The sequence below is a fragment of the Zea mays genome, chromosome 4, assembly GCF_902167145.1.
Source record: "Zea mays cultivar B73 chromosome 4, Zm-B73-REFERENCE-NAM-5.0, whole genome shotgun sequence".
Lineage (NCBI taxonomy): Eukaryota > Viridiplantae > Streptophyta > Magnoliopsida > Poales > Poaceae > Zea > Zea mays.
Window position 1 is genome coordinate 51,857,145 of NC_050099.1, and position 16,103 is coordinate 51,873,247.

Consider the following 16,103-nt stretch of genomic DNA (forward strand, 5'->3'; position numbering starts at 1 on the left):
CTTGTGTTGCGTCGTGCGCTTCGTCGCGCGACGATCCATTTTGTTTCAGGTTGGTTAAGGTGTGACGCCGCGTGTGTATTCGCGCGACGTTCCACTTTGGACTCAATTTAGTCGACGTATGCCGTCGTGCGCTTCGTCGCGCGACGCTTAACGTCTCCTCTTAACTAAGGCGAAGTGTCCCGTTGCGTGCTCGGTCGCGCGACGAGTCATTAACTTCTTAATTTGTTTTAGAGAGCTTTGTCGCGCGTCTCGCCGCGCGACCATCCTTTTATTTATCTCCACCTGCTTATAACAATTAGACATGAAACATGACTTTACTTCACGCTAAACATAGTGTCTACATTAAATTTCTTTCCATTAAGTGAGTGGTTAATTTATAATCATGCAACGTGATCGTTTCTCGACTATCTTTTCCTCTTTTCTCTTAACCGTACTCGCGAGCCTGCGTAGAACGTTTGTTTACTTATTGCATTCTATTGTATGGTGTACTGTTCTTTGGTATTAAATATGTGGATGTATGTATGTTTGCGCTCGTATAGAGAACGATCCAGTTGAAGAGCCAGAGGAACCCGCAGGAGAAGCCCCTAAGCAGCAGTCGGTTGGTGGAGGCAAGTGTCCCTTGACCTATCTATGTCCTATTCATTATTTAATTCACCTCCCGCTTTACACATTTATGCCTAAGGATTGACTAGCTTTTGTTATCCATGTCCTTGTTCACCTATTCGGGTTGGATTATTACTGTTTAGCTTTATGCTATTGCTTAACTCTAATCAATGAACATGATGAGAATATCTATGATACGCTGTTTTTCCCTTCTCTTACGATGATGTGATACTTGTGGTCTTCAAGGGGGCTCGAGCGGTTTCTCGAGTGCCTCTCCGTAAGGACCTGTTCTATGGATGACCGCCCGGGAAAACAGTGCAACCATGAGGGTGGAATGGGGTGCCCTTAGCTGAATAATTAGAGGATCCGGGGTGTAGTTCACTTAGCCGTCGTGCCGTCAATGGGGCTCGGTGTATGCGGCTCGCTCTGCCAAGTTTGGGTTCGCCCCTTGGGGAGGAGTGCGGTGCATTTAGGAAACCTAACGGGTGGCTACAGCCCCGGGGAATCTTCGTAAAGGCTACGTAGTGATGCCCTGCTGGGTCACCTTGGTAGTGATCAATGGAGAGTCATGATCTCCGGGCAGAATGGGAATCACGGCTTGTGGGTAAAGTGCACAACCTCTGCAGAGTGTTTGAAAACTGATATATCAGCCGTGCTCACGGGTATGAGCGGCCAAGGGAGCTCCAGTGATTAGTGGTACTTGATCAGAGATACTTTGGTACAGGTGGTTATGAGATCGATGATTCTGGTTATGACTATGGTGCTGGTAAGTGGTACTCTTTCTGTTTGGAAAGGAGTACGTTTGGGTTAATAACTTGGGTTAATGCTAAAACTTGGCTTTCTACTAGTAAGTAATAATCTGACCAACTAAAAGCAACTGCTTGACTTATCCCCACATACAGCTAGTCCACTACAGCCAAACAGGATACTTGCTGAGTATGTTGATGTGTACTCACCCTTGCTCTACACACCAAACCCCCCCCATCCCCAGGTTGTCAGCATTGCAACCACTGCTCAGGCGAAGATGAAGCTGTGGAAGGAGACTTCCAGGAGTTCCAAGACTACGACGAGTTCTAGGTGTGGGTTAGCGGCAACCCCCAGTCGGCTGCCTGTGAAGGCCGCGGTTATCTACGTTTCTTTTCCGCACTTTGATTTATTGTAAGAACTATATGGACGTCTCGGACGTATGATGTAATCGACTATTTCCCTTCTTAATACTATTTTGAGCACTGTGTGATGATGTCCATATTATGTAACTGCTGTGTACGTGAATAACTGATCCTGGCACGTACATGGTTCGCATTCGGTTTGCCTTCCAAAACCGGGTGTGACAGCCGACCTCGGCCTGGAAGGCGGTAGACCCACTGTTCAAGCAAATTCTTCAACCCTCACTAGTAGAGATCTTATCATCGATGACGTTCGTATTGCATCACGGAATATGCAGGTATCGTCACAGATAAAGATTTGTGACGAATTTGTGACGATTCCGATTTGGTCATAGGGGTCGCGTCACATTTGTTGTGTTGTGATGGACTGCCCATTTTCATCATCGATGTGTATCCATTCTGTGACGAAATACGTGTTGTCATGGAAGTGATTTCATTCTATGACGATCAGGTTTGGTCATGGAGGAAGGCACTTTTCCGTCATAATCCGTCGTCTGCCCGGGCAAGCTGACGGCGTCGTTAACATCCTTTGCTTTATGTGACGGTACGGTATCGTCATAGATAGAGCCGTGTTTTGGTCATTAACAGCCGTTTGGAAGGGTCCCGATGGCGTATGACGTCAGCCCTGACGTGGCAGCTGACGTCAGCGCTGACATGGCATATGTTTTATTATATGCCACCAGTTTGATCACAGATATGCAGAGAATAATTTTATTGGAAATTGCAAAAGATACTAGAACAGAGGAACGAGCACACAATTCCATATTCCGTAGATGAATAAAACTAGTATTCCAGTGAGCATACAAACTAAGTGGACAACACTGAACTCAGTTCACAGCATCACCACTTGTCTTCACATTTCAGTTGAGTTTGCACAAACATATATAACAGCATATAATAAAAAGTTGACACCCACGAGCAACTTGAGTTTTTGGGTACCCTCATGTCAAAGAACAGGCCAAACACAGCAGCTCTGACCAGCGGCCCTCATGTCGAAGAAGAAGCATTACCATGCAAGGACAAGAGCTTCTTGATGAGCACATTGGTCTCCTCCATCTCCTTGTTGTTCTTCTCTGTTATCTTCTTGTACTCCTCCAACTCCCTTTGTGTCCTCTCTTGTTGTTCCTCAGCTTCTTCACATTTCTTCCTGAGTTGGTCGAGTTCACCTTGAACAGTAGTCGTCGCTTTAGCTGCAAGTTGTTCCTGAAGCTCACTTTGATTTGATGATGATGACTTGGAGGATGCCGATGTTTTGATGCCAACGCTCTTCAGGGATTGGTGTGAGCTGCTCTGAAAATTAAAAACTGATAAGATGTGACATCTAGTGATGACAAATTATAGCAGATTTGGAGCTGACAATAATGTGAAACTCATCAATGGTGGAAGGATACTAGAGAGTAGCAAAACTCTTCCTAAATCTTTCTTAGTTAGAGATATTGTCCTGCAAAATGTGTTTGTTCTCTACCCAATATTTCAAGTGAATGATTAACTGTGTTGCCTCATATGATCTCATAAAAATACACTAAACAAAGCAAATAAATAAACTTACAAGTGCTTCTCTTGCCGATTCACTCAAGCCACGTTTGGAGCTAGTATGGCAGGTCTTGAAGGCGTCCACCGCATCTAGTTCTTCAGTCTGATCTAAGCTGGGTTCTTCTCTGTTTCTCTTCTGCTTCTGTTTCGTGGATAAACAATCACAGCGAAGTTTCCTCAGATCAAATGCAATAGAAGTTGTTGAGTGCAAAAGTGCAGGTAGTAGTACAATGCAATAGAATTTGCTCAGATCAAATTCGCTGTGAAAATTTAAAACGTTCAGAATAACTAGATCGACAATTAATATAAATTGTTTCCCCACAGGTAGATAATTCGAAATACATCCTACAAACAATAATTCAAGCTAATTTAATAGACTGTAATATAAAATTAGCAAAAAAACACTACATGCATCAGACAGGCAATAGAGTGAAGACAAATCACAACAACCATTTAGAAGATACTACAAGGAGACATTAACCACATAATCAGATCTTCAAAGCTCAGATCACAGACACACAGGTTCACATTATGTTCCAAAACTCTCATCCAGGCACAGAGCAGTTTTCAAATAACATAAAACCTCTATCGCATAATCATTGGTAGCAAAAACTAAAGAGATGAGGAAAAGGTGGTACGACAACCATCAGATGACCGTGAAGAGCCTAGTCGATCTCCTGGAGAGAGGCGCCGGTGGCGGCGGTGCCAGCGGCGGCCGCGGCGACGTCGTCGGCAGTAAACTTGCCCTTAGCTTTGTCGGCGGCGCGGCCCCGGCCTTGCGGTCGAGGAGCGCCTTATGGTCCTTGTCGAGCTTCAGCTTGGTGACGATCACCTTGGAGGGGTGGATACCCACGTTCACGGTGGAGCCGTTCACCTTCTCACGGGTGATCCGCTCGACGTGGATGATCCAGCAGCGGCGGTACACCTGCACAACCTTCCCCTCACGGCCCTTGAAGGTTCCGCGCACGACCTGCACCTCGTCGTCCTTGCGGATCGGGATGGAGCGCATGTTGTACTTGTGGCGGAGCTCCGTCGACAGCCCGGCGGACATGAGAACGCGGCGGACGGAGGACGGGGCCGTGAAGTGCGCCTTGCGGCACTTCCGGCGGGAGCTCGTGACGCGGGGATTGCGCTTCATGGCGGCGGCAGGATGGACGCTCCTGCTTACCTGGGAGGCCACTTTGGTGGCGGCGGCTAGGGTTTTCTGTGTGGGAGAGCTAGTGGAGGCGGCTGGTGGTAGTCGACGGAAAGACAATATAGCTGGTGTGCTGCTAGGGTTTTGTGTAGTCGCTATGGGGACGTTCGATTCGCGTCGGACGGCGTCGATCTTTTGGATGGAATGGGTGGTTGGGTTGTGCTTTTTTTGTTTGCTATGGGACATGGGCTATATCGATTTAGGTGACATTTGGATAGTCACTGGGACAGAGAAATAAAAATAGAATGAGATAGTAGAAAGGTTCTGGTTATGGATTAGGAAACCAGACCTAATTCATTGTTTGTCAATAGTTAGTTAGAGTAACTCCAATAGTTTTTTCTAAAAAAAACTTCATAAACTCGGGCTCAACAAGTTGTTAAATAGCTATTAGGAAAAAAATAGCTTGGTCTTCTATATTTCCTAATATTTAGATAGTAGTTCAATTTTTAATCTAGTTTTGGTGAACCAATTTATTTAATGGAGTTACATGTGCTAGTGAAGGATCACATCAAGATTTGTCTCTCTTGGGGCCTACCTCTCGTTAGCAACCTCGTGAGTGCCTGCAACATCACTGTATGTGAAAGGGAAATAGGGTCAAACATTTTCCTAAATGATTTTGGTGGTTGAAATGCCCAACACAAATAATTGGACTAACTAGTTTGCTCTAGATTATATATCCTACAGGTACTAGTTTGCTCTAGTTTGCTCGTGAGTGCTCAAAACTTATGGACTTACTCAATGCATCAATGGATCAAGCGACAAGATTGCTCGTTCGCTGCGATGCTATCCAGTTGTCGATCAAGCGGACGACCGACGCCGGCGTCGTTGTGTGCCGTAACCTGAGGGCCGAGACTGAGATCGTCAATCGTAGAACGTAGAAGCGCAGATCGCAAAAAGCAGAAGCAGAACAGCCATGCAAATCACAGAATGGCGGTTGAGAACACCTTAACAGAACGACAGATGGGAACAGGTACTACGCTAACGATTCTGTTCTGATTAGGCCCAACTGACCAACTTATGCACTCTAACGTTCTTTATTTATAAGAACAAGCGAGTAGTTAGTGGTAACACTGATTCGAAGCAAGGCGCAGGTCTCTGGTTCGAAGCTCCACGGGAGCAATTTTTTGCCAAATAAATCTTAGCACATGCGTCGCCGGGCCGCGCGTCGCCACTTCCAGTTGGTGGACCGGGGCCGCGTCGCCAGGCGGGGGTTGTGTCCCACTTTACCAAAAAAATGCGGCCCATGTAGGCCAAGATCCCACGCCGTCAAGTGCTGTACACGTGGGGCGTTTTTTACTAAAACTCATATGTGACCAATTTATTTCATCATTACGTCAGCCAAACATGGCAAATTAGCGATGACGATATCAAATCTAATCTGTGACAAAATTGTTGTGTCCAAAATTTGTGTCTATGACGTTCCTTTCATTTTCGTCATTAATATTCAAGTCTAATCTTCGTCACTTGTAATTGTTGACGAAGATGTAAATTTGGTCATAGAAATGTATCAATCTGTGACTGAAGTCACTAGCATCATGAGAAAATCGTCACTGATGATCACATTCTTACTAGTGCCTTGTCTCTTGCACATCTAACGAAGGTGTCAGCGACACCTCAGCAACACGTTGCTCTCCGGCCATTTCTAATGAAAAGCAAGTGATTTTGAACTGGCTAAGGCTAATTCGAAAGTGGCAAAGATGTTCGAAACAAGCTTTGAAGGTGGAGCAGGCTCTAGTTGCAGCAATTCCAAACAGCGAAAGTCGTGCCAATGATGTTGGGTGTCGCCCCCTTTTATATGCGTGATTCTTTAATTTTAATCGCAACACTCACTGATTGTCAGGTCCCACTAATACTTCATAACGAGCTTCAGGAAGGTGTTTTTTGGACCTTCGGCATAAGGCCTCCCAGTTTACAATTTTTGCGATCTAAGCTCGTTATGAAGAAACGAACTCATCCCGTAAGGGGCTGGTGTTGGGGGCCTATATTGCCGAAGGTCCTCATAACACTTGTATTGCATAATCAAATGTGTTCCATGTGTATAATGAAAGCCGGACGAAGTCAGCCTCTAGCTATTTCAGGTGTATAATACCGGCCGAATGAAGTTGGCCTTCGACCGAAGCAACGTGAAGAAAAGCTTCGTCTGCACGCACAAGCAACGAAGATGCAAGTCAAGATAGTCAGCCTCGGCATGAAAGAAGGCCTCGAATGAAAAACGACAAAGAGGGCGCAACGAATGTGAAGAAAGGGAAAAGGTAGCAATATACCTATTTGTGAACAATGAGTGTGTTGGGGACTTGTTCTCAAATGCTATGAATTAAGAACAAGGCAACATAAAATGTTAAATATTAATGCCCTTCGTCCGCTGAAGCATTATCTCCCCAAGGATTTAATGAACTTCGGACGAAGACCACGAATAGAATATCACGAAGGTCGCACCTTCGTGATTAGACTTACAAAATAATATGAAGTAATATATAAAACATGAAACATTAAAGATAGATATATCAGAAATAGATGACATTATTCACATACTTTATTATATGAACTTAAAGTGTCAGAATATAATGTTTAGGTACCTTTATACCTTTTCCTTGACAGATAATAATTCCCGAGCAATGTGTTTGCAATTACAGGAATGCGTGAACAGTAAAGGAATATTGTTCACTATTTATAGACACAGGACACAGCCTGTAAGGAATTACAATCATGCCCCTTATAAAAGTTTACAACAATGACTCAGACCCTTATGGACTAAAAGGTCATTCTATCTTTAAGTCGGTTCGATCCTTCATCTTCGGATATGATATAACACCGAAGCTTCATGAGTGGTAGCTTCGGTCATCATGTATAAGCAGCTTTAGCCGAAGCTGTTTCTTCCTGCAGGACCTTCGGCGACGAAGCATGGTCCCAACAGAGTGTAAAGCCTTAAGGGACGTGATTGTAATTTTGTGCACAAGTGGTTCATCTTCACTATAAATAGATGAACAGTGATCTGTATAAAGTACCCTTTTTCGAGGGACTCAGCTTCGTGTTACTTGGCCTTCGAAAAACCTTCGACTCTCTTTATGTTAAGGAGTCGAGGGTACGTTTGTAAACTCATGCATCTAATAAAAAGGGAGATGGAATAAAATGCTAAGACAAAGAAGATGAGATTCATCCCCTAGTATGCAATGTTGTTTCATTCAACATCATTTCTTTTACATTTCCTTTTTGAAGACCTTCGTCCTTTACATTAACACTTTGTCAAGAACGAAGGTTCTCGTACTTAACTTGTGTTGCCTTGATTTTTAACGCCTTCAGGGGGATTGAGATCAAATATTCAATAGGCCGGATGTGTTCTTGTTTATTTGGGAGTCGAGCATCAATCCTTTTACAAGGTTGGACATAGATCCATCACATGTGTAATTCGTCGTCGCTTGCATAAAGTTAACACAACTTGGAGCGTCTAATTATATTATATCTGTATGAAAAGTATGAGCTTTATTAATACCCAGAGCTCTCGCCTTTAATAGACCTGGAAGAAGGCTGAACTTTGAATGCTTGGTCCCCGTCCTCCCAAATAATGTTGTTTATCCAACAATAATCTCCTTTACATCTTATGTAGGCAGGGCCATGCCTGACGCAGGGCGTGAGAGGCGGCCGACCTGGGCCCCTATCTCCCAGGGGCCCCACCCCATACAATATCCAATAGGATAGTAACTAGGGCACGCCGCACTACCGCACGTCTTGTTGCATGCTGCCGCTGCCTGCCTGCTCTGCCTCTGTCCTTTAGTCCTTGCCGCCGCGGCGCCGCCTGCAGCCTGCTGCGGTGATGCCTGGCTGCCTCAGAACACTGCTACCGTAGTGGACGAGGCTGCTGCCTGCTGCCTCAGAACATTGCTGCCGTAGTGGACGAGGAGTACAGGAACCACCGAACTAGGCAACCAGCGTGCGGCCAACACCTTGGGCTCCAAGGGCATATTCATTTGATTTTGAGGAAAATAATCTGACATCAGAGTTAAGAATATTGCAAATGACACTGCCAGATAGATTAATATCTGCTATGGAAATTTTTGAATTTGTTAGGAGAATGGATTGCTATCCCAATATATTTGTTGCTTATCGGATATTATTTACTATATCAATAACTGTGGCATCAGCTGAAAGGAGCTTCTCAAAGCTTACGTTATTGAAGAATTATTTAAGGTCTACAATGTCTAAGAAAGGTTAAACGGGCTAACAAATTTATGTATTGAGAAGAAATTATTAGATGATGTCAATATTGAAGCCATAATTGATGATTTTGCATCTAGAAATGTTAGAAGACATTTTTAAGTTGATCTCTACAATATATTTGAGGTAATAATCTTGCTTCTATTTTTTACTGCTCAAGTCTTTTTATGGTACATCAAGTATAATTAGTTGATATATATATATATAATAGTAAAAAACAGTTTTTATGGTGTTGGGGCCTCTGATCATAATTTTGTTTCGGGCCCCTCAAAAGTCAGGAACGGCCCTGTCTGTAGGGACAGTAGTAGTTACCAACAGGGCCACTGTTTGAGTTCAGTGGATGGCTGGATGCACTGGTTCTAGCTAGCTAGCTGCTTGCTACTGCTAGTATATATGACCATGCATGTTAAAGGTAGCTGGAGCCTGGAGATATAGTAGTATTATTAGGTAATGAGCAAGTGGTGCATATTATGCACTGGCTCAAGTCGTGCATGCTTCTTTTTGCTTAATGCTGATGACGCTGTCAAGAAGTAGCACGCATACGTAATCGAAATTACGTAAGATGAGGCGTAGGTGTTTAAACTAGTGTATAATTAAAGTGGAGGGGGTAACGGCTTGAATTGATTCAGAGATAATTATAAGTTGGAAACAGTTAATGGCTATATGCATGGCCTCTCTACCAGGAGAGAGAATTAATTAACTGATGAAGCATGTAGGCACGGGTAGCAGAGACTTTTCTTGCCCTGAATAACTAAGCAGCAGTAGGCATGGTTTCATAAAATGAGTAACCAGTACTCTAGAATCAGATTCATTTTTAGCGCTAACTAGATGGTCCTTGGGTTGAGTAGAGGCTAGAGCTAGATTTTTTTTTGGGTGCTTTTGTTGGATTTGCAGATCAAACCTCTTTTCTAATCAGCCGGGAGCTGAGAGTGAGTAAGCAATCTTCTAGAAGCTAATGAATTATTAGCTGCCGGAGACATGGATCCTCTTCCTGACATCGAAATTTTTGTTTGACGACATAAGCACAAAAAGAAGGTCGTCTCAGTGTGGCGTGTCGTCTGGGCATAAACTAAAGTTAAATCCTACATATCTAAAGAAATAAAAGTAGTGTATATATACACTATGTAGGAGGAGAGAGCATGTGGAAGTATGGCTTTTTATATATATCATTATAAATACAGGTATGCTATATATATGCTATCATACTTGGTGAGATCGAATTTGATGCTCGACCGGGGCAAGTTGAAGCCAGTCAACAATCATGGATGGATGCATGCATGCAGCGGACTAGTCATGGGTGTACGACGTAGGGCATTTGTCTCTTCTCTGAATTATTATAACAAAGGAGACAATTCTATCTCAAAAGTTGACGTGCATGCACGTTGATACACACTTAGCTTAGTGTGTTGCAATACTAAATTAAGAGTGGTACAACAATGATATCTCAAAAGTTGAGCACGTTGATACACACTTAGCGTGCTGCCGTACTAAATTAAATATATAATGGGATCAACAGGTACAAGTACTATACATATATATAATCACTGTATATGATACGATAATATTGTGCATATACGCCGATCACACGCTCCCGCGGCGGTCCTGTCTTCCGCCTCCTATGTTTGCGGCCCGTACTGCCACACGCGTAATTGTAAACATCAACAAGGCGTAGCTACAAACGAATTGTACCTCTGGTGTAGTTACAAACCTTCAAACGGCTTACCGGTACTTGCAAAATTGACGAGCTGAGCCTTTGCAAACATGAGCTCGATTCAGTTATAACATTTTGGCCACGGTGCAAGATGCAATCATGCAAATAAGGGGGTGTTTGTTTAGTTTGGGATTGTAATGTGGACAGGTTATATAATCCAACAAATTTTGAACTAAGTGTTAGTTAAAAATTTATTGAATCATATAATCTGGACAGATTATAATCCTAAACAAACACCCCTAAGTTGCATCGACAATGATCGGTTGGCCAGCGAATATTCCATAAGGTCAACCAATAATCTCTCATGCTACAGTGAATATAGTAAAGACAGTTGCAACACTACACGACGGTTCACTTACAGCGACCTACGGTTGGTTGCTAAAGCGGCTTTTAGCGACCTACGGTCGGTCGCTAAAAACCTTTAGCGACCCATAAGGATGGTCGCTGTAGGTGCCGTCGCTAAAGGCTTTAGCGACCGACATCTTTTTAGCGACCGACCGTCCGTTGCTAATATTGTATTTTTAGCGACCAACCGTGGGTTGCTGTAGTACAGATTTAGCAACCAACCGTAAGTCGTCATACTATATATTTAGCAACCAACAGAAAGTCGCCCTTGTTACAGTTGTTGTTAATAATAATATACATTTAATTAAGCACCACAAATCACAGATTTTTATACACAAATCATAAAGACATACACATTTTATCACAGTCATAGATCCATCACATAAACACAAAAGCACCACAATTATATGATCACAAAAGTATCACAATTATAATATCATTCACAATTCGATCATTTACAAATAGCTAGATCATTCACAAAAGCTCCAGAGATGATCAGTCACAAAAGCACCACAGCGACATCACTCCAGCTTGAAGCAGTTCAAAAGCCCACAACTACATCACTAATGTTTCATATCACTCCAGCTATTGTTCAAAAGCCCACAACTACATCACTCTAGCTGCTCCAGAGCTGATCAGTCACAAAAGCACTAAAGCTACACTAATGCTTCAAGCAGTTCAAAAGCCTTCAGGCAACCACTCCAGCTTCTTGTATCCTCCTGTTTTAAGGTACAAGCTTTCTTTGTCCAGAACACCCTAGAAAAAAGTACATCAAATTAGTATATTGTTGCTACATTTGCAAATAAAAATACAGTTTTGATGCTACCTCCACTAGACGGTGTTGCAGCCTTATGCACCAACTTCAGCTGGTGCAATCAAGATCATCATTAAGTTGATGGCTCATATAAATCTAAATATAAACAAGATAAGATATAGAATATTACTTTCTTGTACGGCCATGCAACTGACATCATGTAAGCATCAGCCATAGTTTCCACATTTGCACAAGGGCGAGGCAAAACTGTATCTCGTTTTATCACACAAGTTACAATAACTTCACAATATTGCCTTCCAAGGATCTGGCCTCCAACTGTGGTGCTTGGTTTAGTAGAAACAATTGTCCCTTTAGCCACAGGCAAATCAGATCTCAACATAGCATATAATATGACATCTTTTCCAACCTGGTGCAAATGATTAAGAATAATTTACTTCAATGTTTTTGAGGGTTTATGAAAATAAAGGTTAGAAAATGTATGAAATGAATGAGAGCATTACAAGATCATCATGTTTAGAGTGTGAAGCTTCAGCAAAGTGCCTTGTAGATCTTGGTGAGTTAGCACCTTGCATCTGATGAAATATTTGATCATCCTCATCATCTAATTCCTCATCTTCAGAAGCACAATATTCTTCATTGTCTTCCTCATCCTCAGCAGCAAACTTGTTCCTCATCACCTTAAGAAACACAATTTCATAGCATAGTACAAGGAATCTAGAAAATTAGGATAAAGCAGCATGAATGAAAATATTGAATACCTTATGTTGAAATGAAGTAGAGCCGCGATGTGACATGGGCTCTTCACTTGCCCGGTCTGGTTGAGCCCTTTGCTCAATTTGAGTCTGTAGCTCAAGTACACGCTCTTCTAAAGCAGCCTTCTCACTTTGAACCTTTGTACGAGCAAGAATCTCCATTTGTAGTCTTGTTGCAGTATAAGACTTCAACTCTGGAGTGCCAATATCTTGAGGAGTAGGACCTAAACCCAAAACACGAACATATCCTTTTGGCTCTTTCGGTCCACAAACAATAGAGAATGCATCACCCTCTTGAATTGATCGGTCCTTTAACTCTGGATATACTCCAAGAACATCATTAAGTGGTCCTATAGAGAATTAAAGATGATTCACATCATAAAAGGTAATTCAGATAGAAATGTACTAAAAATTAACAACAAAGCCTTACAATTATTGGTTTTGCCTGTTCTGTAGGAACACCATTTTTTCTTGTATGGGTTTGGATAAAGTTTTCATCTCTTCGTGGAGGACGTCCTAGTTTCACAGCCTGCAAACATACTTTGTTCATTGAAAACAGCAAGCAGCAGCAGCAGCACAGCAGCACAGCAGCACAAGCAGCAATCTATTTTGTGTCATTGAAAACAGCAAGCAGCAGCAGCAGCACAGCAGCACAGCAGCACAAGCAGCAATCTATTTTGTGTCAATCTATTTTAGCAGCACAGCAGCACAAGCAGCAATCTATTTTGTGTCAATCTATTTTAGCAGCACAGCAGCACAAGCACAGCAGCACAAGCAGCAATCTATTTTCAGACTGGACAATAGAGCTTATATCAAATGTGGAGCAGCAGGATGTAATCATGAATAGAGATAGTAAAATACAAAGAACATTACCAAATCATATTCTGAACATGCATAGCTCACACTGCCGGCTGTATGGTGCATCTTTAGCTTTTGTCGATTTATTTTAGCTTTTTCTGAGCGATCCTAAAAATAGAATAAAAAATATGTGTTACAGGATTGAAGTATGGTTGCTTTATTAGAACTAAAGTGTAGAGCTTACCTGAAATTCAGAAGACATCCAATAGTTGTACATAGAGTGCCAATCATCATCATTAACCCTCTTATCAGGACATTCTGGAATTTCTTTTATAGACAATTCAGGATTGAAGTATCGTTGCTTTATGGATGCTTTAAATTGCTTCCACTTCTTTCCAGCTGTGCGCATAACCCAGTTTAAGGCAGCAGCATCTACATCATAATATGTCTTTATATCCTCCCACAACTCATACTTCTTGTTTATATCAACAAGCCTCCAGTCCGTGGTAGCAATAGACAATTTCTTTCTAACTTGACACCCAATAGCACTTGAAAGTTGTCTAGCACTTTTACCAATAAAAGATGTTTTTCCCTATAGTATGGTTGTCATCATTTCCTCTTTCGAAATGAGTTGTCTCAGCAGCTAACGCTACCCCACTACTTTGGACAGACCTATTCTCATCATATGACTGTGTACGGAAGTTGAATCCATTTATTGAGTAGCTGTTATACTGATGTGCAATCATCATTGGTCCCTTAGCTAAAATTTTGATCTCTTCTGAGGCCTCCTCACATGTTTCCTCAACCTGTGGTACCAATACTATTGTTAAAGTGAAAGACTTTATGAGATTGTAAATTCACTTCTCCTTTTATACTTACATGTAACCTGAACCACTCATGGAAGGTTTTATGTTGCATGTGGTTGGTCTCACGCTGATTTCGAACACCAATTGAGGAGAGGTATTGAGCATGTTTGCTGAAATGGCCAACATGAATTTTCTTTGAAATGGCCAACGAAGAGTAAATAATCACATGATACTCGCTGAGTTAGATAGCTTACTTTAAATATGGTTCTATGTTGGAATAGTTGAAAAGGACATATCTATGTGCTTGAAGCCATGTCTTGTGATCTAAATTGACAACACACTTTCCAGCCAATGCTCGACCAATTTTGTGAAAGAATGGAGTTGTAACACAAATTTGTGTTGGTAAGCGATTTCTAACTCTATGGTTGAAGTGGGTCTCATCTTGTAAATACCGAGAACAAAGCGTGAGAGCCTCATCAAACAAAGAACCCTCCATAATTGATCCTTCCGGGTGACTTTTTGTACGCACATAGCCCTTGCATTTTTTTAGAAACCTATACATGTAAACAACGACACTCATCATATTATTGAAAAATTATATCGTTATTTGTTTGCTATGTAATATACCAAAGAAAAATACCTCTCCACCGGCCACATGCTTCGAAAATGGATTGGGCCTGCCACTCTTGCTTGGGTAGGAAGATGTACCATCAAATGTACATTAATGGTAAAAAATGATGGAGGGAAAATAATCTCTAAAAGGCTCAAGATTTCAGCTATCTCAGATTCTAACCTTTGCATGTCACTTATTCGAATAACAGGAGAGTACAATTTTCTAAAGAACGTGCTTAAACGAATCAGCACAGCACTAACTTCTTGAGGGAGAACTCTCCGGACAGCAAGTGGCAGTAAATCTTGTAGAAGAATGTGGTTGCCATGAGTATTAAGATTAACTATCTTTTTTTCATTGACAAGAACATTATGTCGTATATCAGCGGCATATCCATCAGGAAACTTGACCCCTTTTAATACTTGACAAAACAATTTCTTCTCAACAGAGCTCATTGAGTAGGGTGCAGGAGGCAAATAAAATTGATTAGCTTCTAGTTCAATAGGATGAAGGTCGCTTCTAATACCTAAAGCTTGAAGATCCAAGCGAGCATTCAGATTATCCTTAGATTTTCCAGCAATGTCCAACAAAGTATTAATTATATTTTCACACACATTCTTCTCTATGTGCATGACATCAAAATTATATCGAATTTTCAAGTCCTTCCAATATGGAAGAGTGAACCAAATAGGTCTCCTTTTCAAAAAGACTAATGGTTTCCCATCCTTGCGTTTCTGATTCCTTATTGGCTTACCTGATGGCTTCTTGCCATAAATTGTTTTCAAATTTTTTGTACAATCCAAAATTTCCTCTCCTGAAAGAGGAGTAGGTGCTGGCCTCAACTCACTTTCACCAAATGAATCAACATCAGACCTAAATGGGTGGTTTGGATGTAAGAACCTACGATGTCCCATGTAGCAAGACTTGCTACCATTTCCAAGTCTGAGAGAACAAATCAATGAGTGGCAATCAGGACACGCTGCTTGACCAGAGGTGACAAATCCGGATACACTGCCTAGACCAGGGAAATCAGTGATGGTCCAAATTATTGCAGCACGCAACTGAAAGTATTCACCCTTTGAGGCATCATAGGTCTTCACACCATTAATAAACATATCAAGCAGATCATAGACAAGGGGCTGAAAATAAACGTCCATATCACTACCCGCAGAAGATCGACCAGGAATTAAGACAGACAAGATAAAATTTGAATCTTTCATGCACATCGATGGTGGAAAGTTGAGTGGAATCAATATGCCAGGCCAAATACTGTAACTAACATTCATTGTCCTATATGGATTGAAACCATCTGTAGCAAATGCTAGGCGGATATTACGACTATCCATAGCAAATTCTGGATACTTTTGATCAATATCTTTCCACAAGGGTGAATCGGCAGGATGCCTAAGCAAACCATCTTTTACTCTTTGTTCATCATGCCACCTTGTGAGACTTGCAAATTTAGAAGAAACAAACAATCTTTGGAGTCTTTTTTTAATAGGGAAATAACGAAGCACCTTCCTAGGAACTTTGTACTCACGTTTCCCATCTAGACTCTTCTTTTCTGATTTCCAACGTGAGACACTACATACCGAGC

At 41.9% G+C, this 16,103-nt stretch overlaps 2 protein-coding genes and 1 pseudogene across 2 annotated transcripts; all 3 read right to left on the minus strand.

Annotated features, from left to right (window-relative positions):
• Positions 1 to 3,763: 3,763 nt before the first annotated feature.
• LOC103653250 (60S ribosomal protein L26-1-like) lies at positions 3,764 to 4,474 on the minus strand (annotated as a pseudogene).
• A 6,699-nt stretch (positions 4,475 to 11,173) lies between these two features.
• Positions 11,174 to 12,640, minus strand: LOC118476904 (uncharacterized). Its single transcript, XM_035967272.1, has 5 exons — positions 12,299 to 12,640; positions 12,041 to 12,217; positions 11,710 to 11,946; positions 11,592 to 11,631; positions 11,174 to 11,521 (listed from the first exon to the last, which is right to left on the minus strand). The coding sequence occupies exons 1-5, from the start codon at positions 12,452 to 12,454 to the stop codon at positions 11,490 to 11,492; spliced, it is 642 nt and encodes a 213-aa protein (XP_035823165.1). The 5' UTR covers positions 12,455 to 12,640; the 3' UTR covers positions 11,174 to 11,489.
• Positions 12,641 to 12,688: 48 nt separating this feature from the next.
• On the minus strand, positions 12,689 to 15,663 carry LOC103653252 (uncharacterized). The gene is made up of 7 exons (XM_020552063.1): positions 14,537 to 15,663; positions 14,151 to 14,450; positions 13,970 to 14,066; positions 13,759 to 13,896; positions 13,335 to 13,682; positions 13,166 to 13,258; positions 12,689 to 12,821 (listed from the first exon to the last, which is right to left on the minus strand). Exons 1-7 carry the CDS (start codon positions 15,661 to 15,663, stop codon positions 12,705 to 12,707), a joined length of 2,220 nt encoding a protein of 739 aa, XP_020407652.1. The 3' UTR covers positions 12,689 to 12,704.
• Positions 15,664 to 16,103: the final 440 nt, after the last annotated feature.